The sequence below is a fragment of the Sus scrofa genome, chromosome 13 (genome assembly GCF_000003025.6).
Source record: "Sus scrofa isolate TJ Tabasco breed Duroc chromosome 13, Sscrofa11.1, whole genome shotgun sequence".
NCBI lineage: Eukaryota > Metazoa > Chordata > Mammalia > Artiodactyla > Suidae > Sus > Sus scrofa.
In genome coordinates this window covers 101013127-101039881 of record NC_010455.5, presented here as the reverse complement: position 1 = coordinate 101039881, position 26755 = coordinate 101013127, and the positions used below count along the sequence as shown (strand labels likewise).

Sequence of the window (26755 nt, the reverse complement as noted above, 5' to 3'; positions counted from 1 at the left end):
GCAGGTTGTAACTGGTAGGTTGAAAAACCAATGTGGTAGCTCACAATTGGGGTGTTTTGTAATGAATAAAGACAATAACATAGAACACAGCAGAATCAAATGGAATAGAATAGAAAATAAAATATGAGTTCACACTGCAGAGTATTATTTTGAGAGATATTTATTTCAGTTATATGGCTATGTATATGTGTGTTTCCATGGATCACAATGTGAAATGTATTTTTCCTCTCTACCGTGTTTGAAAATGTTTGAAAATCAATCCTGTATGGAAGGCTATTGTTTAACTATGTTCAGAGTTACAAGGAAGAGTTTTCTAGAAGGATAGAAGAGCATAAGCAAAGTCATTGGAGTTTGGAATAGGATAACTCCGGCCCTTTCAAGTTTTTTCTAATTATTGTTTGCCTTCAGAAAATTTTAACAGATTTTATTGTTTAGAATATTTTTAGACTTACAGAAAAATTGAGGCGATAATACAAAGAATTTCCATATACTTTGCACCTAGTTTCCACTATTAACCTCTTTCATTAGTATGAAACATTACAATTAATGAGCCAATGTTGATATCCTATTATTAAAGCCAACATATTAATCAGATTTACTCAGTTTTTACCTAAAATCCTTTTTCTGTTTCAGGAGTCCATCCAGGCTAACACATTACATTTAGTTGTAATGTTTCCTTAGGCTCCTTTGGGCTGTGACAGTTTTTCACACTTTGTTTCTGATGACCTTGAGAGTTTTAAGGAGTACTAAGAATTTTTTTTTTGTCTTTTGTCTTTTTAGGGGCACACTTGCAGCATATAGAGATTCCTAGGCTAGGGGTCACATCTGAGCTATATCTGCCAACCTACACCACAGCCACAGCAACACCAGATTTGAGCTGCATCTGCAACCTACACCACAGCTCATGGCAATGCCAGATCCTTAACCCACTGAGCGAGGCCAGGGATCAAACCCACAACCTCATGGTTCCTAGTCAGATTCCTTTCTCCTGTGCCACGATGGGAACTCCGAGGGGTACTAAGAATTTTAAGGTCAGGTATTTGGCAAGATGCTGCTCTGTTGAAATTTCCCTGATGTTTTTGTTTTTCCTCATGATTAGGCTGAGACTGTGAGTTTGGGGGAGGAAGACCACAGCAGTAAACTGTGGATTTCATGCCATAATATCATGAATACATACTATCAACATGACTTATCACTGTTGATGTTGGCCTTGATCAGCTGACAGAGGTATCGGTTATCAGTCTCCCCCACTGTAAATTTACTCATTCTTATCACCCTTTTTTGTACTCTTTGGAAGGAGATCATTCTGCTCCTTTAAATGAATCACTTAATTAAAGGAAGGCTTGAATCTGAGTAAGCCATATTGAGTTCTTTCCAAAGAAAGCTGCTTCCGAGGACAGACAGAGTCTCTTTTTAGATACGGCATCTCTCTTTAGCAGCAGGCAGGATACTTTTTCCACTTCTCAGATTTTCAGGTTCCAAATATGAAGCCCAAAAAAAGCTGAGTGACTGACGTAGAATTCCAAAATAAGTTGGGAAGGAGTTCACCCAAAATCGATTGTAGGTCCTTTTGACTTTTCTTTTCAGCCCTAGATTCTGATATTTTAAAAGTAAATGTAACCCAAAATATGTTAGGGTTTTTTTTTCCCCCTCTCAGGAGGGAAGATTCACCATTAGCTAATGTTTAGAAAGGAAAATCCCTTACTTAGAAAATCCAATAATTTGGAGCACTTCCTTTAGGCAAAAGAGAGCTGCAAGATGAAGTCATTTGCAGTATTCCCAAGGCAAGTGCCACTCTAACAAATCACTTGCCATTCATCTTTCATTACAGTTGCCTGTTTACCACTCCCATTCCCATAGACAGAAACCAAAAACATGGAACCTCCTGAGCAAGACTAACCTCTGCTTTTTCACTGTCCTGCATATTTCCCTTACAGTGCTCTCCTTTCATGACTCATACACACAGATTCATCCAAACACGTGGGGATTTCATTGCTCTATTTATTCTAAGTTTTTTCTCTGTTCAGACCCCTGAGTAATGTGGATCACAAGTCCCAGGACTTTTCCTTCTCATTGCAGAAAAAGAGATGAAACTTTATCTTTCCCCACTGTACACAAATCTAGTGAGAGAAAAAAAAACATTCAGTGACATTCAGAAATAAAAAATAGCCACTTACTTTCCAATCAATTATGAGATAACTTCTTAGGGGAATTCCAAGTCCTTACTATTTTCTACTGTCACAGTGTCCCCATTTATTCTCTAGGTTCCCTTTAGGACCCAGTCTCTCTCTGGTTCCCAAGACTCTCACTCTCATTATCCTTCTCTAATACTGTCTCCCTTCTCCCTCTTTCTCCCCTCAACCTTACAAAACTCTGCTTTGAGTCTTTAATCCATGTTAAGTTGTACACTACTAATAAGAACCTTGACTTTTGCCAGTTCCCCATAGTATCTGCAATAAATAGGCATTCAGACTTTCCTTTGACTAGAGGAGAATCCTAACTGGGATTTCAGGAAAGAATCTTGAGTAAGAGCAGAGGAGAATCTGGGGACACAGAGAAGCTGGCTGAGGTCTTCCAGAAAGCTACACACTGAATTCCAGCATTCTTGCTCAACTTAGAGTCTTTGAAGACTACAGAAAACCTCCATTGGAATTTCTACTTCTTTCATCCAATGCCAAAATATGGGATAGTCAAAACCTAGAATAATCTGGTCACTTTAGTTCACCTTGAAAACCAAATTTAATGTCAACCAATATAACTTAAGTTTAATGTTAGCCCCACAGCCTTGGTCTTTTCCTTAAAATGAGTGACTAGGGAGTTCCCTGGTGGCCTAGCGTTTAAGGATTCCATATTATCACTGCTGTGGCCTGGATTCTATCCCTTATGCATGCCATGGGAGCAGCCAAAAAGGATATTTTTAATAAAATAAAATGAGTGATTAGGTCTAGGGATTCTACAGTCCATCCAGCTACTAACATTCTAGAATTCCACCTTAGCTGCCTAACGCATGTGGTAAATATTGTCTAAAATGTGTATTTGTGGAATATACTTAACTAAATTACAATCCTTTGGGACAATGGCCATGCCTGTCTCAGTCACCATGGAATCTCAAGTTTCTGGTGCAATTACCAGCATGTTAATAATTATTTTCAAAAAATAAAAGGGAGGGAAAATATTTCTCCAGTTAGATTCCATCTTCCTATCTATGTACTTCCTCCATACACAAATCCCTTTAATTGATGCTTTGCTTACATTTCTGCTAATCCTCACAGCAACCTTAAACAGAAGGATTATTATATCCATTAACAGGTGAGGGACTTGAGGCCCAGGACGACTAAGTAACTGGGCCAAGGTCACATACCCGGCAAGTGGAGGAGTCAGAACTTGAACCCATGCCTATCCTTATTCCCAAACCCATTATGCAAATGAAATAAAAGCACGTTCTGAAATACATATAATCCTATAAAAATAGAAATTGTTTTGTTATTATTACTAGAGAAGTTCTTATAAACCAAATCCATTAGGTATCTTAGAAAATGGTACCACATGGATTCTTCTGAAGGAGATGTTATCCTGATTTTAAAACAATGGCCCAGAGAAAGCCTTTGTTCAGGCCTCGTAATCCATTCCTCCAGGGAACAGTGCTGACCTTTGCCCCACTCCCACTTCTTACAGCGCCTTTCACCTACTTTGGTTCCACAAGGCTCCCAGGCCTCCTCACTCACCTGAGGGTATCACCACAAAGCTTCCGCTGTTAGAGGCAAACCCACTGTACCATTATACCACCAAAGACAAACCGCAACGTGCCTAGGGAGGGAGTGCCACTTTTGAATGCACAACCTCATTAAGATTTAAGAGGATTCTAAAAATCAAGTTTAGAGGAAACATTAAAAGGAGAAGAAACAAACCTCTTCCCTCCTCTTTTCCATATACAGGAAATTATCTATTAAAAAACACAATTACAAACAAGGAGATTCATGCTGTGTTTGAATACAGTAACCATTTTAAATCCTTTGTTTAGCTCTACTGGGATATGCCATCAAGTCTTTAAGGGCAAATTGATTTCACATTTCATTGTGAAAAACTAAGAGTTAAGATGTTTGCTGTCTTCTAGTTCTAGGTTACCGATGGGTAATTAATTTCATGGCCTTTCTGGCATCATATTTCCCAAATTCAATTTCTTTTCCTAACTTCCTTCTTAGCATTTTTCCATGCCCTTTCCTCCCATTTAGCACTCATTCCTGGCCCCTCATCACTGAGTGTTACATGGTCCAGTTTGCTGCTGCCTAGAAGAGCATCTCCTGCCTGCAATGCCATTTTGGAACAGATTCCTTCTAAAGCTGTTACTACTCAGAAGAAACCACATAGTAGTACTCAAAATGCATTTGTTTAATGAATGAATGAATACTCCTTCCCACATTACTCATCTTAAATTGTCTAAAGTGGTTTTCTTAAATCTTGCATGTTATCCCATAGGAGATTTTAAAACAGACTCAAAAGGAAGTAAAAATATATTACCTAAACAAATCTAGAACCTAAATACAGTGCATAGTCTAACAACAGGTTGAAGCAGATGGTTTACCAATAATAACTCTCTTCTCTTCTCACCTTTGCATAAGCAACAATGAAGAAATAATCTTTAAAATTGCTTTTCATTAATAAGGGGAAAAAGAATCAAAGAAAAGGGGGAAAATCAATGCTTTTGTTGACTCTTAGTCTTCCTGAGACTACGCTGAAATGTAACAATAAAAGCACTTTTCGCATGCCAGAGCTCACTACCGAGAGGGCTTGGAAATGACACAGGGCACTGTAGAGACTGACAAAATTTTTTTAAATCTTAATTCTTTAAATTGTTAGCAATATGTGACCAATGTCTTACCAGGTATCCAGCTTTGGTGTAGCACATGTTGGTATTCTTTAAATCTCTCGTTTCCTTGATTGATTGATTGATTTTATGGCTTAAAACAATGAATACTGACTATCTTAGTTTCTATGGTTCAGAAATCTGAGCACAGCTTAGCTTTATGCCTCTGGCTCAGGGTCCCTCACAAGGCTGTGATCAAGGTGTCTACTGGGGCTGCTTGAGAAAGAAATTTAATTTTTGAAGAGAAAGTAATGGCCAGGCAATTAATTTATACAATTTTAAAAGCTAAAATGTAGAGAGAAAAAGTCAATGTTATTTCTAAATGAGTAATCCATCTCATTTATAAAAGTAACAAGAGAAGTAAGAATATTTTTAAACTGATTTTCAGTACAAGGTTGATTTTGAATGAATTAACGCCCATGGGAGAGCAGAGGCATAGATTTACTGAAACGACTGGTATTCAAACTCATTTCAGCTTGGCTTTAGAATGCAGGGAATGCAACATGTCCATATGAGCTTAAAGCCTCATCCTGTCAAACCCACCACAGCACCCCCCTATTTAAAAACTCTGGAGCCCCCTTACTCATAGCATAAAGACAAAATAATTAGCCTACCCAAATAGGCCCTAGAGTGCTTTGCCTCACAATGGTTGTTCCTTCCTCTTAAGTTTTCTCATACTCCCAGCCTCCCTTCCCAGATCTCTACTCCTTTCCCTGCTCCCCTCAATCACCTAACAAGCTCCTTCTCACCTCTAACCTCTGCACAAACACAAGTTGACCCCTCTGTCTTGGCCATTCTCCCCACCTGACAACATAGTTTATCTGATTCACAGTCATTTCTTGGATTTCATCTCAAATATCTCTTCCTCGGAGACCTACTCAGACTAAGCTAGTTTCTCACAGCCCCTTATATATTATTCTTGTCCTTTGGGGCACAATGTGTAGCTGATAATTATGTATTTGTATATATTATTTGATTGCTACCTGTCTTCCCAACTGGACCAAGCTTCCTAAGGGGAGGGTCTGTGCCTGTCTGAGCCATCATTCTCCCACTTCTTCCTGCACAGTCTTGAACTTCATACCTGATGAGTGGACTTTTCACATTCCTGATCAGTTACTTGGCACCACCCCAAACTCTACCTAGATAATGAAGAGGGAGCAAGTGTGGGTATCCATGAATGAGATTTTTTTAAATAAATTTAGTTTGAAATATATAGTCATCTAGTGGGACAACCTAAAAACTCAAATAGATACCTCCTAATTTTCCCTCTTTTGGCCTACTAGTGAAAAGTCCTGGTTGCTTGTTCACTGAAATTCTCCTTCTGTGACTCATTTTCTCCAAGACCTAACCCTACTGGCTTTCACTATTCCTCTGCAACCAAAGCTAGGAATGAAAAAGAACATTGGAGGTAACTTCTCACTGAAGTCCACCTGCCAGAGCAAGGTATTTATTTATTTATTTATTCATTTATTTATTTTTGTCTTTTCTAGGGCCACGTCCCTCAGCATATGGAGGTTCCCAGGCTAGGGGTCTAATTGGAGCTGTAGCCACCAACCTACACCAGAGCCACAGCAACTCAGGATCCGAGCCATGTCTGCGGCCTATACCACAGCTCACAGCAATGCTGGATTCAACCCACTGAGCAAGGCCAGGGATCGAATGCACAACCTCATGGTTCCTAGTCAGATTCGTTAACCACTGCGCCATGACGGGAACTCCAGAGCAAGGTATTTAAATCCAATTACTTCCTCCCCACTCTGGCTTCTAAGAAAGATGGGAGTCTCACTTTTCATAGGAAAGTAAAACGACTTCAATTTGTATCATTTATTTATTGGGATTATCCTAGCTATTATTACAAATAATCATAATTTGTAGCACAAAGACTTTCTCATTTTAAGCTTATGTGGAAAGGGTTACTTATTATCAAAGCCAAGCCCTTGAAAGTCAGCAAAAACCAATCGTATCCCACTTATGTTGGGACTATGAGTCATCCATAGTTATTTTAATTTGGTTACTTGTCATTCATTCATTTACTCATTTGTTCAGCAGTTATTTACTGATGGCTGTCTCTGTGCCAGGCATGAGGATCATGAGAGTCTCTCTATAGCCTGAGTGTCCATGGTCTTATGGAGCAAAAATATTTTGCTTTTACTCAAGAGAGAATCAAAGGAAAGAGAGATATTTTCAAGTCAGAACATAGAAATGATCTTCAAAAAAATATAGTTGTAATTTGAATAGCAAAAGCCATCAAAGTGGACTCAGATGATGTGGCACCACTATTTTTTAGGAATAAGCAAACAGGCACAAGTGAGTGTTATTCCCAAGGACACTCACCATATCTATGAAAGTCTGTAAAATCTTCCCAAGAATCTTTAAGAAATGATAGATGCCCTTCTGTCTAGGAGGTTTTATATATGGTTTTAACTGTGATCCTATGTGAAGGCCAACAAACATTTTTATATGTTTTTTCTAAGTTCTCTACCAGAAAACCAAATGACCACGCAAAGGTACACTTTGGGTTCCCCTTTGCTTCAGAGGTGCCAAGACCACCCACATGTCCAGTGCTTCACCAGAAAGACTCACAGGATTCAACATATATAAGTACTCACAGCCTTGGTTTATCACAGCCAAAAAGACTTACAACAAGATTGGCAAGGAAGAAGGACACAGGTGGAGTCTGAAGAATTCCATTCACAGGCTTCCAATGCTCCCTCGCTCCCATGAGTGGATACACCAAATGTGCTTCTTTATCAACAAAAAGTGGTGATGCATGTCCAATGTTTCTGCCTAGCAAGGCTCATTAGAGACTCAGCATCAAGGTTTTTCAGGGGGCTGTCACATGGACACTCTTTGCCTGGCAATTACAAAAATTCCAGACTCCCAGAATAAAGCAGGTGTTCACCATAAATTACAGTATTTGCACAGTCTAGGCATAGTGAATCATCCTGATCCATTAGGGAATGGAGAGAACATTCCAAAAGCCAAGTTCCCAGATACCAGCCAAGGGCCCTTCTAAAGATAGCCTCAGGCTTGCTACATTAACACTTTTCTGCACACCATTCTTTAATCTTCTTCCAGAATATATGTTGCAGGAAATAGAAAATTCACATTTATCTCTCTAGATATATAGAGCTAAAGAAAATGTGGTTAGCCTAAATTTATAGATAATTATTAGTAGGGTTATAATAATCTATAAATTATTGTAGCAATAATAATAGAGTTATGACTAGCAATATTTTTTTTTTTTTTTGCTATTTCTTGGGCCGCTCCTGCGGCATATGGAGGTTCCCAGACTAGGGGTCAAATCGGAGCTGTAGCCACTGGCCTACGCCAGAGCCACAGCAACTCGGGATCCGAGCCGCGTCTGCAACCTACACCACAGCTCACAGCAACGCCGGATCGTTAACCCACTGAGCAAGGGCAGGGACCGAACCCGCAACCTCATGGTTCCTAGTCGGATTCGTTAACCACTGCGCCACGACGGGAACTCCTTATTTTTAAATATAATTGTTATTAATAATATTATTGCTATCAATTCTAGTAGTAATGGTGATGGGCAATGGAAATATTATTAATTCCCATGTTTAATATACTGTGTGTTATTTCCACATAATATTCCTATTAATAATTCACTCAATGATCACTAACATACTTTGAAAAATTTTAACATGCTGAGATCTAAGGAGATTCTGTGTTTGGTGCCTTATTTTGTTTTTCTTCTAATCTGTTACCTTTTTTTTAACAGGGAAGACTTTCTGCAGCTTGAAGAAGCCAATATGGATTTCAAGGGCGTGAAGGACTATTTCTCCTGGCTCTACTATCAATACCAAATCATTAGCTGCTGTGCTGTCTTAGAGCCCTGGGAGCAATCCATGTTCAATACCATCTTACTAACCATTTTTGCTATGGTCGTGTATACCGCTTATGTTTTTATCCCAATCCACATTCGCCTGGCCTGGGAATTTTTCTCCAAAATATGTGGCTATCAAGGTATAGTTTCTAATTGATCTTGTTTGTATTCTATGAATGGGCATCACATATGTATATGTTGCTTACACTGTATTGATTTAGGTGGATACAGTGGGTTCTTTCACTATCTGACCTGAAAAGCTCTCTCCTCTATGCATTTGTATATCCTGCCTGAAATTTGACATAGATTTCTCTTTACCTGCTACATTGTGCGTCAGACCATAGATAACACAGTGACCTTACCTCACCTATCAGATTCTCTCAACTTAAATCTGGGACTTTAGAATTTGTTTTTAATCAGGAACTTTCATATAAACTCTTTCTGGAAAGTAGGCTCATAAGAAACCTATCAGATTCATACTGAAAATGCTCCCTGGATACCTACTCTATAGTGAAGGATATATTTTTAAAAAATTTGTTCACAGACTACTGTCAAAGGTATCCTATCCTTGTTTACAATATACAAAAATATCTGAATAAATTACATAGATCCCCCCAAGTCTTTTTTTCTAGTAACCTGTTGATACCTAAAATTCTTTTACTTCAAGTGTAAAACAGTGGGTTGAAGGCGATTATCTCCTTTCATACATGGTTCATGAATTGTTTCAAATGCCTCTAAAAATCTGGCTTTATAACAGTTTAAAATCTAAAATGTTGATTTTTAGATAATCCAGTAAGTATTATGATACAAAATAATTTTAAATATAAGAAGCAAGATATAATCAAAGTAAAGTCAGATATTGTGACTTGTGAGGCTGCCTTACCTTGCGTGATGCTGGGGGAAAAGAGACAAGAAATTGCTTCTTTTCTGTGCTTTCACTCAGTGGAGGGGGAGAAAAGTCATATATTGGGCTACAGGAAGAAAAGCTAATAAATAGACTGGAAGTAATATTCTGCCAGCAGGAACTCGACAGCTCCAGTTAAATGCTTTGATATAGTGGCTCCTTTGCAGAGCAAAACCAAGATTTATTAAATTTCCTTCAAAGTGTTTATCTTAAAAGAAATTAAATACAAGGTTTTTAATTATACTGCTGAATCAAATGTGAACGCCAAAGACCAAATCTTGTAGCTTTTCTTTCCTCAATAAATATTAATGTTGGTAATTCTGGAGGGTAAAAATATAAATGGGTTTTGGACAATGTTTTCACACTCGTTTGCGTTCTGAAAAAAAAAATTCCAAGGACAGCTAGAGAGAAAGATGTTTGGCATGCTGAATTAGCTTGCATGTTTGTTAAAAGACAAAGACACGTGTTTTGAAGATAAACCAGATCTGAACATGTATTTGTTGATTTTTGCAAAATAAAATTAGGTTTAATTTTATAAATAAAATGTCCACCTCCAGATTTGCTTTTTCCTCATATTGCACTAAATATCTAGGCGCTTTCATCCATATTTCTCCCCAAACTTACCATTTCTAACTAATTCAATGTGGTAACTGACCTTAAGACAGTAGGGTAAGGCTTACATTTATCAAAGGTTTTCTCCAAGGTAGACACGTTTTACACATTGAAGTAGGTATTAAGGTCTCCCAGTTATAGGTAAGGAAGCTAAAAATTGGAAAGGGTACATTTCTTTCTCAAGGTCCTTTAACTACTAGTGGCAAAGCCAGGAAGTAAATCCAGGTCAGGACCACATGGGCCCTGAAATATTTGCCACATGGAAGTCCATGGGAGGACAATGTGAGCAAATGAAAGCTAATGGGTTGGGGTCACCAACATGATGGAAAACAGAACACCATCAATAAAAGGGGTAGGAGACTGAGAATACAGCTAAGATTAGAGGAATAAGAAGCCCAGGCCCCAGCTCTGCCTTTGCTGTTTACATGGTACTGCGTTCACCCATTTCAATGCTGTCCAGGCCCATATGCCTGTTTTGAAAGACTGCTTTCTCTTCTAAATATTTAACAGAAGATTCTCAGTTAAGCATGAACTTGGATGCATTCCCAGTTCACAATGATTCAACACCCTTAAATACATGGACCCCTGCTAAGAACTCTTGGAATTTAATCACAAAGATACTACCTTGACCTTCTTAAAATCCTCCTTCTAAAAATAAGAATTAAAATAAATGTGAATAGACACAGAAAAGCTTGATAAAGGATATTGCAAAGCACTACCCCAGGATGTCACTTCAAAGGTAAGCATTTCCTCTGTGTAATCAAAATAATACATACAAGGTCCAAAAAATATAATCAAACATAGCTTGAACAAAAATCTACACGCAGAAGGGAAGAAAGCTCCACCAGCCCTGCCTACTCTGTCAGTTTTTCTAGACTAGGCAGAGATGCTCTTTACCTTGACCATAGTTAGCCTAGATTAGGAACACTTTTTATTTGCTTTTGTTTTGCTTCTATTATTTGTATATTTTAATAGTATGTATAGAACTTAAAAAAAAAAGCTAAGGGTTTTATGAGTCAAATGGGCTTGCATTTTTCACTCACTAAACTAGGCATCGTAAGATACTTCTTCACTGGTATTGGCCAAGTCAACAATTACTTTTATCTACTTGTGCAACAAAAAACACAAAATGCCAAGAAATCAGGCAGTTTTAACATTGAGTTAGCATAGCCCTGTCTTTAATAACTCATGTGAGGAAAAAAAAAAATCACTAGTCCACATTTTCTACTTTTCTTTTCTATCATTAACATATCTGGGTCTTCCCACTAGTAGAGCATGTGTCCCTGAAAGGCAGGAAATTTATCCTTATTTCTGCATTCCCAGTTTCTAGCCCAGTGCTTAGTATAGAGCTGAGCAGATACACATCCTAAGGAACATGACATAGTTCCCATACCCTTTGTCCACACAGAAACAAGGAAGCTCTGTATTTGTGTTGGGCCAACCTGAGAATGGACAACTTCTGGATATTGACCAAAAGAGAAACATTGATTTGTTTATTTATTCAATAAATGTATTAAAAGTCAACTATGTGTTGATGGGTAAATACAGGAATGGCAAGATGACTAGATATGTGAGGAAGAAAGTAGAGTAGAAACTATGGGGTAGGTATTCAGGTGTTTGTTAAAAAAAATTCTCCTAACTTTACATATGCTTGAAATTTTTTTTTAAATATTTATTTATTTATTTATTTATTGGCCATGCCCATGGCATATGGAGGTTCCAGGGCCAGAGATCAGACCCAAGCCACAGCAGTGACCAGAGACACAGCACTGACAACACTGGTTCCTTAACCTGCTGTGCAATCAGGGAACTCCTGAAAATTTTTATTAAAAAATGCTAGGGGATGGAGTTCCCTGGTGGCACAGAGGGTTACAAGTCCGGCATTGTCACTGCAGCAGCCTGGGTTGCTGTTGCAGCATAGGTTTGATCCCTGGCCCAGGAACTTCTATATGTCTTGGGCCAAAAAAAAAAAAAATGCTGGAAAAAAAGTTCACCAGGTACTAGTCATTAAGCTGACTACTAGGAAACAAAGATTAACAAGGTAGAGAATCATCCCTGTATTTACAAACAATGCAATCTGGTAGGCAAAATGACAGAAGAAAAATAAGCAAATGAACTATCTACAAACTGCGAAAAGGTCTTATGAAAGAAAAACCGGAGTGATAGAGAGAAAGCAACAGGGGGGTTGGGGACAGTGTGGGACGGGGTGAAGGGGATTGTATCAGGGGAAAATTCAAATTTCTTTCATTGCATCAGAGAAGTAAAAGAAATAAAAGGAATCCAAGTTGGAAAGGAAGAAGTAAAACTATCACTATTTGCAGATGACATGATACTATACCCAGAGAATCCTAAAGACTCTACCACAAAACTGCTAGAGCTCATCAATGAATTGGGCAAAGTCACAGGATACAAAATTAATACACAGAAATCAACGGCATTTCTATATACTAACAATGAAAGATCAGAAAGAGAAATTAGGGCAGGTATCCTGTTTACCATCGCATCCAAAAGAATAAAATACCTAGGAGTAAACCTACCTAAAGAGACAAAAGACCCGTACTCTGAAACTGTAAGATGCTGATGAAAAAATCAAAGATGAAACAAAGAAATGGAAAGACACACCATGCTCTTGGATTGGAAAAGTCAATATTATCAAAATGACTATACTACCTAAGGCAATATACAGATTCAATGTAATCCCTATCAAATTACCAAGGACATTTTTCACAGAACTCAAACAAAATATTTTAAAATTTGTTTGTCATAGACACAGCTTGGATCCTCTGTGGCTGTGGCTGTGGTGTAAGCCAGCAGCTACAGCTCTGATTAGACCCCTAGCCTGGGAACCTCCATATGCCACAGGCAAAAATAAATAAATAAATAAATAAATAAATAAATAAATAAATAAAATTTGTTCAGAAGCACAAAAGACTCAGAATGGACAAAGTCATCCTGAAAAAGAAAAATGGAGCTGGAGGAATCAGGATCCCTGACTTGAGACTTTACTACAAAGCTACTGTCATCAAAACAGTATGGTATGGGCACAAAGACAGAAATATAGATCAGTGGAACAGGAGAGAAAGCCCAGAATTAAACCCACGCACCTACAGCCAACTCATCTATGACAAAGGAGGCAAGGATATACAATGGAGAAAGGACAGCTTGTTCAATAAGTGGTGCTGGGAAAACTGGACAGCCGCATGGAAAAGAATGAAATTAGAACACTCCCTAACACCAGACACAAAAATAAACTCAAAATGCACTAAAGACCTAGACATAAGACCAGACACTATAGAACACTTAGAGGAAAACATAGGACAAACACTCTCTGACATCAACAACGGCAACATCTTCTCAGATCCACCTCTCAGAGTAATGACATTAAAAACAAAAATAAACAAATAATCAAACTGAAATGTTTCTGCACAGCAAAGGGAACCCTAAACAACACGAAAAGACAACCCACAGGATGGGAGAAAAGCTTTGCAAATGAATCGACTGACAAGGGATTCATCTCCAAAATTTATAAGCACCTCCTACAGCTCAATACCAAAAAAACAAACAACCCCATCAAAAAATGGGCAGAAGTTCTCAACAGACAATTCTCCAAAGAAGACATATGGATGGCCAACAACGCATGAAAAGATGCTCAACATCACTCATTATTAGAGAAATGCAAGTTGAAACCACCATGAGGTACCAGCTTACACCAGCCAGAATGGCCATCATCAAAAAGTCTACAAACAGTAAGTGCTGGAGAGGGTGTGGAGAAAAAGGAACGCTAGTACACTGTTGGTGGGAATGTAAATTGGTGCAACCACTGTGGAAAGCAGTATGGAGATGCCTCAGAAAACTAAACATAGAACTACTATTTGATCCAGCAATCCCACTCCTGGGCATCTATCCAGAGAAAACCATGACCCGAAAAGACACATGTACTCTGATGTTCATTGCAGCACTATTTGCAATAGCCAAGACATGGAAACAACCTAAATGTCCATTAACAGAGGAGTGGATCCAGAAGATGTGGTACATATACACAATGGAATATTACTTGGCCATTAAAAGGAACAAAATAACGACATTTTTAGCAACACAGATGGATCTAGAAATTATCATGCTAAGTGAAGTCAGTCATACAATGAGACACCAACATCGAATTCTGTCACTGACATGTGGAATCTGAAGAAAGGACAGACTGAATTTCTTTGCAGAACAGATACTGACTCACAGACACTGAAGAACTTATGGTCTCTGGAGGAGACAGTTTGGGGGATGGGAGGATGTGCTTGGGCTATGGGATGGAAATCCTGTGAAACTGGATTGTTATGAGCATTATACAACTACAGATGTGATAAATGCATTTGGGTAATAAAAAAATAAAATAAAATAAAAAGTCTAGAAACAATAAGTGCTGGAGAGGGCATGGAGAAAAAGGAACGCTAGTACACTGTTGGTGGGATTGTAAATTGGTGCAACCACTGTGGAAAGCAGTATGGAGATGCCTCAGAAAACTAAACATAGAACTACTATTTGATCTAGCAGTCCCACTCCTGGGCATCTATCCAGAGAAAACCATGACCCAAAAAGACACATGTACTCCAATGCTCATTGCAACACTATTTGCAATAGCCAAGACATGGAAACAACCTAAACGTCCATCAACAGAGGAGTGGATCCAGAAGATGTGGTACATATACACAATGGAATATTACTTGGCCATTAAAAGGAACAAAATAACGACATTTTTAGCAACACAGATGGATCTAGAAATTATCATGCTAAGTGAAGTCAGTCATACAATGAGACACCAACATCAAATGCTATCACTTACCTGTGGAATCTAAAAAAAGGACACAATGAACTTCTTTGCAGAAAAGATACTGACTTACAGACTTTGAAAAATTTATGGTTTCCAAAGGAGACAAGTTGGAGGGTGGGGGGATGCACTGAGGGTTTGGGATGGAAATGCTTTAAAATTTAGTTGTGATGATTGTTGTACAAATATAAATGTAATAAAATTAATTGAGTAATTAAAAAAAACTTCTCTCATTGCAGGTCTTTAAGCAGTGGGGCAACGTGAGAGTGGGATGATGCCATTTACACTGAAAGATAAAGATACTGGCTGCTGTGTGAGAGTGGATGGGATGAGGACCCAACACAGATGAGATCCCAATGGAGGTGGAACATCAGAGCCAGAGACACACAGTCTGATATGACATATATTTTGGAGCTAGAAAGTCAATACACCTTGCTTATGGGTTGGATCAAATGGGTAATTCCATTAAATACATAAACCCTTTAAAAGAAAAATCTAACCCACCTAAAGGAAATTTCTTCCTTATTTTGGGAAAGTTACTTCTAGAGCTGATTTGATCAGTTGCCCATAAGAAAGGATAGAATGTTTTCAAGAAGTCAGAGGAAACAAACTTTATAGAGTTCTACCACTTTTTCCAGCTTTTAAGCTTCACTGTATCTTTTCAAGAGTCCTCATATTCTGATTGGAAGAAAGGACTCCAGTTTCCACAATAAAACAGAATGTTATTCCCTAGGTGCTTTGCATCATCAAAGTTGACTAACCCAAACATTAGTAGCATGGTTGTTCCTAGGGATTAAATTAGCCCAACACTAATTCTAGAATTTGAAAAGGTTTTGAGAACAAATTTCAGGGTTTGGGTTCTCTCTGATTCATTCTTGAATTATTATGTTGACAATAATGAATATCATAGTACTGAGAATGTTTAATGGTGGCGTTAGCAGGGCAGAGCTGACCAATTTTTTATTTCATTACTTGCTTGGAAATTAGGAGTTCCAAAATAAAATTACAGTTGCTTCTACTGTAATGACAAAGCCTATTTCTGTATCAATGATGACGGATTCCACTGACAATATTCACACCTTTAATAACTTCCATATGAAATTCAAATTGCTCCTTTTTATTACTGTATTTTTATTTCTAACAGAAGTAACACTTAACCCAGATGTCTGGCTATATGGGGCAGAGGGAGACTGCAAAATAGAAGAGAGAGCTCCCTACGCCTCACCCTCCTGCTTCTGCCTGGAAAAGCTGTACCCACACACACAGCAGGTGAATGTGGATACCTGTCTGGATGGCATGGTCTTGATCACTAGGGAAGCACTAAGTGAGGAAAGCCTCATGTCACACTCAGCCTGGATTCCCACTCAGTATATAGCACCAGACTGGAGAAAGGGGGAAGAGGAGAGAGAGAGACTGGGGGAGAGTACCGAAGAGGAAAAAAGGAAAAGGAAGAAGTGTTATCTTTTGGTTTTCTAAGTTTACACTTCCAAAGAACTTGCAATGCTTCTCTTTATCCCTCAAAGAATTTCCCAATCTCATTTTTTTTTCCTAACATGAGCCATATCTAAATGGGTTTTTTTGTTTGTTTGCTTGCTTTTTAGGGCCGCACTCATAACATATGCAGGTTTCCAGGCTAGGGGTCCAATCGGAGCTACAGCTGCCAGCCTACACCACAGCCACAGCAATATCAGATCCAAGCCACGTCTTCGACCTACACCACAGCTCATGGCAATGCCAGATCCTTTAACCCATGGAGTGAGGCCAGGGATATAACCCGAGACCTCATGGTTCCTAGTCAGATTCATTTCTGCTGTGCCAGGACGAGAACTCCCGTATCTAAATGTTTTACATCTTGCTCAGACTGATATTTCAATTTCTTTGGCCCAAGGCTATGTTGACTTAAAAAATGAATGCACAGCCTGAAAGTTGAGAGTTAAGTTTTATTTGGGGGCAAAATTAGGACTTAAACCCGGAAGACAGAATCTCAGGTAACCCTGAGAAACTACTCCAAGGTGGTGAGGAGGGAGCTAAGATATGTGAGCTTTTGCAACAAAGGGAAGGCAATAGGAACAAAAGATTTACAGAAAACCAGATTTACAGAAGAATATTTGCAGAAAACCAGTTTCTATGGGAAGATGTAAAGGTCTGGGCTTACTGGAATCTTTCCTTTGATAGGAACCTCAGCTGTTTCTTTCCTGAGTTCCCTCAGGGCTCACCAGCCCATCCTTGGAAGTGACTGCATTGACTGATGACCGTGACATCTCTTGTTTGTCCACTTAACTATAGCCCAAGAGGCAGTATTTCAGAACAGTATCTGAAATACTGCCCCAAAGAGAAAAGGGGAAATATCAAGATACAAGTGATAAAGGTGAAGGGGGAGGTGTGTGCAGCCATGCACATATTTTACAAAGTTTGCTGCTGGTCTCATGAGGGTTACTACTAGTCACAAGGAGCAGACACCACCATGAAGGGTTTTAGTGTTTTTTCAGATATGAGATGAAAGAAGTGGGCTCACAAAATCTCCTAAGAATATCTATATATCTGAAGACCTGTTCTTCCAGTTTTCCCACAGCACAGAGTGCCTCATTCCTCATCTACACCCTGAGCTCTGCTCAGGAGGTGCTGTGGGTCGGCAGCAGCAGTGACTCATGATTTAATCCATGTAGAGGCAGATGGCAAGTGACAAACTCCAGTTCACAGTTAAAATAACCATGTAGCTGATCTCTCCATCCTTGGGTGAGTGTTTTGTCTTCCCTCCACTTACAAACTGGCTTATAAGATTCCCCCTGCCTCACCCTATCCCATCCCCAGTCCCTCATGATTTCTCCACTTCATTAGAAAATTAGGGATTGAAGTCTCTCCAGTGATTTTTCCAATTAAAAAGTCTACTATCTACGAAATTCTAGTGACTCTGCATTTCAGCTCCCTGAAGCTTTGGTTATTGATAGGAACCTGACCTTTCTCTGAAATGCTAGGGCCGTTATAATGCCAGCACCAACCATCATTGTTGTATGAGAAAGGTAATACAGTCCGTAAATAAAAACAAATGAGCAAATATTCAAAAATCCCAAAGAGCAATCAATCAGTCTTTTACCTGAGATTAAGGTGAGAAAATCTATTCATTCAGTGGGTGGTGGATTTATAGGAGCGGTCCCCCTGGGGGCTTCATCTTGCATTTCATTAGCCACCCTTACTCTACACCCCCACCCCTCCTCCCCACAGCCCCTCTGTCCTTTTAACCTCCTCATGGCCCTCACCCTGTCTACTCTCATATTCAGCCCCAGGAAGGGTTTACTGTCATTCCCTGCAACATCAATTTTCACTACTGAATGGGAGGAAGAGGAGAGATGGAGGGTTGGGAGGAGTAAAGCTCACAGGGAAGCAGTTCATGTCCTGGTCGAGCCAATATGCAAGGCAGCCAAAAAGTCAGCTGTCAAACGTGACCTTCTGGTAGCTTATCTCTTCCACCTTATTATGCAAAGGCAACACCAACCTCCCAGCCCTGAGTTATGTTTTCCTGAACCAGAAAAGTATTGGGCTCCAGAGAAGGAGGAGAAAAGTCCATTGCTCGTAGGTGCATATTCTGTGCCTCTCGTATGTCAGTTCCCACAAGGTTATGCAGGTGTTGCTTCTGGAGAGCACAGTCTCCGCTTTTCTGGCCTGTGTATTCTTGTAAAAGCTCATTAAGTTAACAGATTGATGAATAAAAGTCCTTTTTATAATTTCAGGTTAGGAGACATAGAGTCCTATTCCAGACATGATTTGCCATTAGAAATTGTTTTGAGTGATTCACCTATGAGAAGAGTTTTAAAACTCTAAACAAGTAAGTGAAGGTTTTGAGAAACTGCTGCATTCCTTTGTATTCTCCAATCTGCTGCTCCTTCTCTTTGTGCCTATGTTTACTCTCATAGCAATCCCTATGTGAGCATTGGTAAAAAAGAAGGATCCAAAAAAAAAAAAAAAAAAAGGCTAATTGATGTATTTGCTGCTCAAGGACCACAGCATTGGTGTGCATCTGTGGCTATACATTAGAATCATCTGGGAGCTTTAAAAACCACCTATGCCTGGCCCCACCCAGAGAATTAAATCACAGTCCTTGCAGGTGGCCCCCAGACTAGGAGTTTTAAAAGCTCCCCAGTTGATTCTAATATTCAGCCAAAATTGAGAACCACTTTACTAGAGTTTCAGCAGTGCCAATTAAGTCACTCAGATCCAGCTTAGAGCTGGACACTCCACTTACTCTCTTCCACTTGCCAGGTTCCCTGAACGTGTTGATGATATGGTCAAGCCTCTGCTGTTTGTCTGGATGCAGTCTTAATTGCAACAAACACCTCTTCCCTACAGTTCTTCAGGAAAAGTACTTAACACTCCCATAAGAACTCGAAGTGCTAAATCATTAAGAACATCACACTCCCTGCTGGATATTGTTCCACCTAATGATGTCTTCAATCATTTAATCATGCATCATTTAAAAGCAGTAAAATATCACAATTTATGCTTACAGGCACGAAGCTATAAGTACACTCAGTCTGCTGTTGATGAGCCTGGTGGTGCTTTTTCATTTGCAACCATGAGTACAAGATCATGTCACAATAATTTGGTTAAGTCAGATAGATAGTGCCATCAGCAGTGCTGCAGAGCAAGCAAGGCTTATGAATTTCACTATAATGTTGTAGGGCATCTCATGGATAAATGATTGTACCTTGCTTGCTTTTGTTTTTAATTATTGCAGCTATACATCTTTAATGTAATATATATGATATGATATTGTTAAAATAAAAAACAAATGGAGACCAGCCTGGAAATTCCCTGAGCAGACAAAACCAGTTTAATCACACAAGCAAAGTTTAATTTAGCTTATTTTGCAAGACTAATTTACCTGGGTCATTTCTTGCTTCTGCCTCTGAGAAGTATAAGCAAAACTTAAAACCATTTCCAAAATGGTTATGCGGTAGCCACTAACCAATTCTCTATCATTTAAGAAAATTCTATTATTATAAACGATCATGGTGAAGAAATAAACAGTCACTGTCTTCCCATTATGTAAACTGCTTTATAACAAGATACCCTGAGCCCTAGTCCATGTTTTAATCTGAGAGCTCCTGGTTCATAAACTGTCTTTGTGGTGTGCGCACAATGAACTTTTATTACTTCAATGATTCATTAGTTTTACTTCTGTTATTTATGAACTTTTGACAATATATACACACACATACATACACATATATGTTTATTTAACCATCTAAAACTACATCAATGTAATTGTTGGCAGAAGCCATTCTAACTAGAAACTCAGCTAATCAAGTGATCTCCTAGGAAAATAAATACCAGTCATATATAATAGGAAGAAAAATACCAACCAGAGAGTAGAAAACCCCAAGTTCCAGTTCTTGCCCTGGTTGGCTGGGTGGTGTTTGGGCAGTCACTTCACTTCTCTAGGCTCCTTGTTTCTCTGCTATGAAAGGGGGGGACTCACCTGGGAATGACGTGTGTGCTTTTGTCTTTTGGTTCCTCCAGTCACTGGCAGGGCCTCCCTGGAGGGCCGTGTTGAGAAGCATTCTGAGGCTGCGTCCGCTCACTGGGACAAATACCATTATCAACATGTTAGTGTCTGTCATGAGCTCAGGAGAAGGGAAGTGGAGTTCAAGTTCCACTTGGCCAAATACTAGAGACTCACTTTCCCAAACCAATGCAGTGAATGGAGACCAGTAGAAATAAAATGAAAACAATTATTTATACCACCTTAACTGCTGGTCTTTACAGCCTTATGAAAGTGTGTCCCCACATACTGGTAAAAAATTGTCTTTACCCAGGACACTTATCCTTCAGCTCCATTTCAAATTCTACTTCTTCTACTAGACCAAGCACATGTCATAACAATAATTGGTAATATTTAGGGACCAGGTACTAAGTGTCAGACACTGTTCTAAGCATTTTGCATATGTGATCCATTTAATCCTCACAGCAACACTGTTACGTAGATATCATTATTATCCCCATTCCACAGATGGGGAAAGCTGAGGCACAGATTAAGTTACTTGTTTAAGATTACAGTCAGTGAGAGAGCTGGCATTTGAACCGAGGCAGTCTGTTCTAGAGAAATATGTCTAACAACTGGATAAAATGGTACCTTCTTCTAAATATCTAAATCAATCATCCCCTACACTATACTCTTTTTTTTTTTTTTTGCATTCTCTCATTTACTGATTTTGTGATTATAGCAGATCATTCAGTGTGGTAAGCACTTTGAGATTTAGACATAACTTTATAGAGGGTCATATATCCTGTTTGCTGACTCAGTTTCTTTGGATAGAGGTGGGAAAATTCAGAGTTTTCCCTACATAAAGTGATGTCTGAGTTACTGCGTTATTAAATGATAAATACCAGTTACCTACATTAAAATCGGTGACTAGGATAGGCTTGTTCTCTAACACACAGATTCTTCTTGTTAACTTGTTATATTGCTTGGACCCCAGGATACATCCTTTTGTAAATGAAGTTGACCAACCCTCCCCAAAACTCAAAGAAAACATTAAATTACCTACAAGAATAAAGTTGAGTCCTGGGGGTTCAGTGATGGCAGCTCCATAGCTGGAAATGCAGTCCTGGCCGAAGTCTCTGGCAGAAGAAGTAGTGAAGAAGAAACCTCAGGCCGCTGCTGAGATGAGTGGCAGGAAATGCCAATATGCTCTGGCATAACTGGAGAGTGTCCTCAGCCACCTAGCGGGTCTCTGTGACGTACCGTGAACGCTAATCCTCCTGAGGGCAATGCCCTAAGTCCCAGGGAGTTCTGATACCTACTTGGGTCCTTGGACTCTTTAACCCATAGAAAGCGTTAAGAGGCCAGATGAGGCATTCAGGCAGGGCTACACATGAGAGAAGTGGAAACAAGTAACAGGTGCCTTTGCTAGCTCCCTGAGGAGGGTGGGCTTGTTCCTTAAATGGGGTGAGGGTTGGGGTGGATTGATGGGTAGGAGTGGCTTAGATGGTCTGCCTGACCCTTTGGTGGTGCTGTGTGCAGGGATCATGTGCAGCACTCTGCTTTTGCTCTCAGAAATGGTAGTTGGGTTTGTATCTTATTGCTTATAATTGCCCCAACTGCACATGCATGTAGTTATTTTCAGTCTTTACAGTTTGTCTTCTGTTGCAGGAGAAAACATTTGTCCAGGTGCAAGTGAAAGCATGACAGTAAAGGGTCCCATGTCCCGGCCAGCTCAGTTCTATGACCCTGACTTGCCCCACTCGGCTGCCAACAGAATGGAAATAAGCTGAGCACGGCAGCTTGTATGCATCATCTCTTCCTAAGCCATTTTCATGACTGGTGCCTTCAGTGCACTGCAGGCTTCTCTGCTCTTGGGCACCATGGCCATGGCTGTGACTATGGAGAAGAATGACTGCAATCCAAACTCAAGTGCAGAGTGTCCAGCCACGGCCACAAACTGATTGTGACCCTGTTCTGTGTCTGACCTTCCATCCCAACCACAGCTTGGGAGGATTACATTTGGTTCCAGGCACTAATGACACCGAAAGTCTTCCATGCGTGAATGGGAAGGCTTCTTAATTGTGAACACAGGGGCTCAATTATCTTTCCCCTGGTGGCACCAAGTGCCCCAACCTATCTCTTGCTTGGAGCTAGTTACTTCCTGATGAAGGTAGGTTCTATCCTTCTGGCTGCCTTCCTCTCTTCGTTAGACTTCCTGGTGGGCTGTAATACCATCATTGAACAACATCTTTTTGAATCAAAGGCTGATTTCCCCAGAGGGAGCTGGATTAGGTATTTCTGTTTGGGGTTGGAAAGCTAACATGGGCCCATAAACAGACATTTCTATGAAGGTAGCCCTTTGCTGTTTTTTGCTGAGGCCTTTCAGAACTTTTACCAGGGACATAATATGGGTGTGACTCATGAACTTTTAAATATAAAATGAATGGATTCATATTAAATTTTCCTGAAGCAAAACGAAACAAAAAGTTCAGTCCTATCTTAATTGTGGTAATTGACTTACATATGAAAGCTTAAAATGTTACTTCCAAGAGATGTTTGTGGGTTGCTAGAAAGGGAGGGAAAGACTTAATAAAACTCTGCTTAGGAAAGAAGAAAATGTTTCAGAGCACAAGAGAGTGAGGGAAATAGTTTTTTCTTACAGTCAAGAGCTTTGGTCTCTCCAATAAATCGAAGATAATGAGCCAGCAACTCCATGAGGATGTGAAGGAAAAGATGCTACATTTTGGTGAATTCCAGACAAAGTTGGTTCCACTTATATACTCTGAGACCTAGTTTAGGGAGGATTGGCTAACAAGAAAGCAGGCTGATAAGAGAGAAAATAAAAAGGGACAACATTGGCACTCTACTTTTTTTGTTGTTTCTGGTTCGGTGATCATGACTTTTATTTAACAGTAATATTTTTCCAATTTATTTATTTTATTTTATTTTCGTCTTTTTTTTTTTTTTTTTTTTTTTGCCTTTTCTAGGGCCACTCCCGCGGCATATGGAGGTTCCCAGGCTAGGGGTCTAATCGGAGCTGTAGCTGCCGGCCTACACCAGAGCCACAGCAATGCGGGATCCGAGCTGCGTCTGCGACCTACACCACAGCACACAGCAACACTGGATCCTTAACCCACTGAGCAAGGCCAGAGATCGAACCCGAAACCTCATGGTTCCTAGATGGATTCGTTAACCACTGAGCCGCAACGGGAACTCCTCAAATTTATTATAATAATAAACAATTTTCAACCTGACCATGATGGTGACTTTATAAAGATAAAAGACCTGTAAGACTTGCAAGCACTGAGATGCTCAAAGAAATGTAGGAAGGACACAATGGCTTCTCACTTCTTCAAAGACACACCAGGTTGACTCTGGGTTAATTAGCATAATAGGACACTCAAACCAAGCTCAAAAGTCCATCTGCTTTAAAAATAATCATATATCCTGGAAACTTGAAGTTGCTTGTTGCCTCCCAGACAACAGGCAAGGGGAGAAAATGATGAAGCCTATAAGGAGGGTGGGAGCCCAACTCTCCTAGAGACAGAAACCAACTTAGAAACAACAAGAAACAGTTAGAGGTGATTTCAGTTTACTGGGCAGGAGTTTAAAACTGAGGTCAGGATCTGGGCAAAAAGGAAAATAATCAGGAGCTAGGAGAACAGAAATCGGGGGTCAAGATCAAGTGAGAAACTCTAGAGGCCAGGTGGGAATGCTGCCCAGAAACTTCACAGTTCCCACCCCTGGAGTGTCTGGAGGTTCTAAACTGCAGGCTGCCTCTGGGAGGCTGGGGGTGGAAGGGACATTTGGTCAACCTAATCCAGCTTCCCAGGTTTAGAGCTAAACATCAGCTCCACCACTTTTGGAGTACACTTTTGGGACCATTCTTGACTTTGAAAAGCTGCCTTGATGAGTCAAAAGATTGAAGTAGGCAGCAAAGCAAGTATCCACCTGGAGTCACCTAACATCAGTGCCCACAATCATAGTGGCCCTAACAGTCATAGCAAACCCAGGGTGCCCACTGGCACACTTCACTACAAATCTGAACATTTTTTCATAAAGATGTCATGACCTTTCCTCCATTAATTTGCTTAGCAAAACTTTTGTTCACAGAACCAAGGTGAACCAGAGCACAACCCTATTTGAATGATCGCTAGTCCCATAAGAGTACACTTTCTTCCTGTTGCAATTTTCATAATGTGTGACATGATTGACTCAATGTCAATTCTCCCTTTAGACAATAATCATCAAGAGGGCAGGAACTGTGACTATTTTTGGACACTATTTTATCCTCATCACCTGAAATACCATCTGTCACCCAGCAGCCCTCAATAAATGCTGACTGAAAACACCCACTCAAAAAGTTATGAGCACTAAAAAAGAAAATATATGTGAAGTACCCATCCCAGTGCCTGGCAAATAAAGCAACATTTTTTAAGTAGAGTGAATTTTTTTTTGAGTAGAGTGAATGAGCGAAGAAGACTTTACTACACTCGTTCTTGGTGCCCCCTCGGGTTCCCTTCTTATTTCATAGCTTTCTTTTGTTTCATACTTTTCAAATGAGTGCTCAATGCTTTTATTTCCTCTCTGTTACTCTCCAACTTGTTCCCTTTCCACTTCACTGAAATGATTCCCTCAAAGCTGTTTTAAAATCCAAACAATTGGCAAACTCTTCTCCTGGAAAGTCTCTTGATGTCTGTGACACCACTACAAATTCTCCTGCAACATTTCTCCATTTCCTGTCACTGACTCTCAACTTTCTCCTGTTCTCTCAGTGAGAGTATCAGCAGGATTCATATCATGACTGCCTCCTTTTTCTTTCACTAAAACTGAACTTAAGGAGTTCCCATCATGGTGCAGTGGAAACAAATCTGACTAGGAACCATGAGGTTGTGGGTTTGATCCTTGGCCTCGCTCAGTGGGTTAAGGATCCGGAGTTGCCATGACCTATGGTGTAGGTCGCAGACGCGGCTCGGATCCTGCGTTGCTGTGGCTGTGGCATAGGTAGGCAGCTGTAGCTCCAATTGAACCCCTAGCCTGGGAACCTCCATATGCCATGGGTGTGGCCCTAAAAAAGCAAAAACAAAACGAAACAAAAAGCAAACTGAACTTAGCCAGTCTAGGATACCAATTATCACTTTTTGCTAATGACTCAAAAATTTTCATATTTTCATATTTTTCCTGACCTATAAGCCCATACTCCCCAAACCTTGGGGGAAATTGTCCTTCCATTGTGCTTGTAGAACATTTTCATCCCCCTTACATACATCACCTATATGTCTGTCTCTACCAGACACCTTTAGGATAAGCCCCATTTCATAGTTTTTTTATATCTCCAGCACCTAGCATTAAGTCCCGGCACAAAGCAAGTGATCATTTGTTGAATGAATGAATAAATGAATGAATGGGTTTTATAAAACTATTATTAAAACATTTTCATTTGAATCTCTTACAATATTTCAAACTCTACACCAAAATGATGTTCTTTTCCCCAAAATCCCTTTGCCTCCTGAGTTTCCTGCTGTCAGTGGCATCCACCTATCTGAGTCTAAAATCGCCAAGTCCTATGTGACTCCTCTCTGTTTCCCTCATACTCATCAAATCTTGACTGTTTCCTGTGGTACTCTATGTCATATCCATTCTCCATCCCCACTATCAATAGGCAAAACTTCAGGTCCCATCTGGACCTCAGTCTCCCTATTCCCAAACATGCAAAAAGGCTCTCTGCTACGTATAAGTAGCTTGATATCTGATATCCTTGACCTGATTTTCAGGAATCTCCATAATCCAGTCTCCTCTCTTCCTCTATTACTGAGTAATAATCCAACCTCAGGTCAACATCCACTGCCCACTCCAGGCAGGCTCTTCCTGTCATTGACCACTCCAGTGGTGGCTTATTCTCTATCTGAAATCCTTTATTATTCCACCATCTATGGAATTATGCCCACAATTCAAGACTGATATCAAATATTTTTAACAGCTTTATTGAGATATATTTTACATATAAAAATTACATATACTTAAGATGTACAATTTTTGATGTATTGCTATTCAAATAATTTATGCAGGAAACTTATACTGACCATTCTAGTCCCTAACCCCCTCTCTTCCAATAGCCCTTAAAATTTTACACTAGGACCTCATTCAAATCTTCATTTGGGTTTTTCCCTGATTTCTCTGTGTTCAGCTTATTTCTTCAAAGACATTGTGAGCTTATTGAGGAC

The 26755-nt window shown here is 39.7% G+C and overlaps 1 protein-coding gene across 7 annotated transcripts in view; it reads left to right on the top strand.

Moving 5' to 3' along the window:
- The window catches only part of SPTSSB (serine palmitoyltransferase small subunit B), a 36680-nt gene extending 20036 nt beyond the window's left edge, over positions 1-16644 (top strand). For 3 of the 7 annotated variants that reach the window (XM_005669961.3, XM_013982174.2, XM_005669958.3), the window contains one exon: positions 8610-11938. In XM_005669961.3, coding sequence (XP_005670018.1) covers positions 8641-8871 — 231 coding nt within the window. In that variant the 5' untranslated portion in view covers positions 8610-8640 and the 3' untranslated portion in view covers positions 8872-11938. Of the gene's footprint in view, positions 1-6206; positions 6308-8609; positions 11939-15288 lie in introns of those variants that run through there. The other 4 variants (XR_002337741.1, XR_002337742.1, XR_002337743.1 and 1 more) reach the window with 3 other exon arrangements.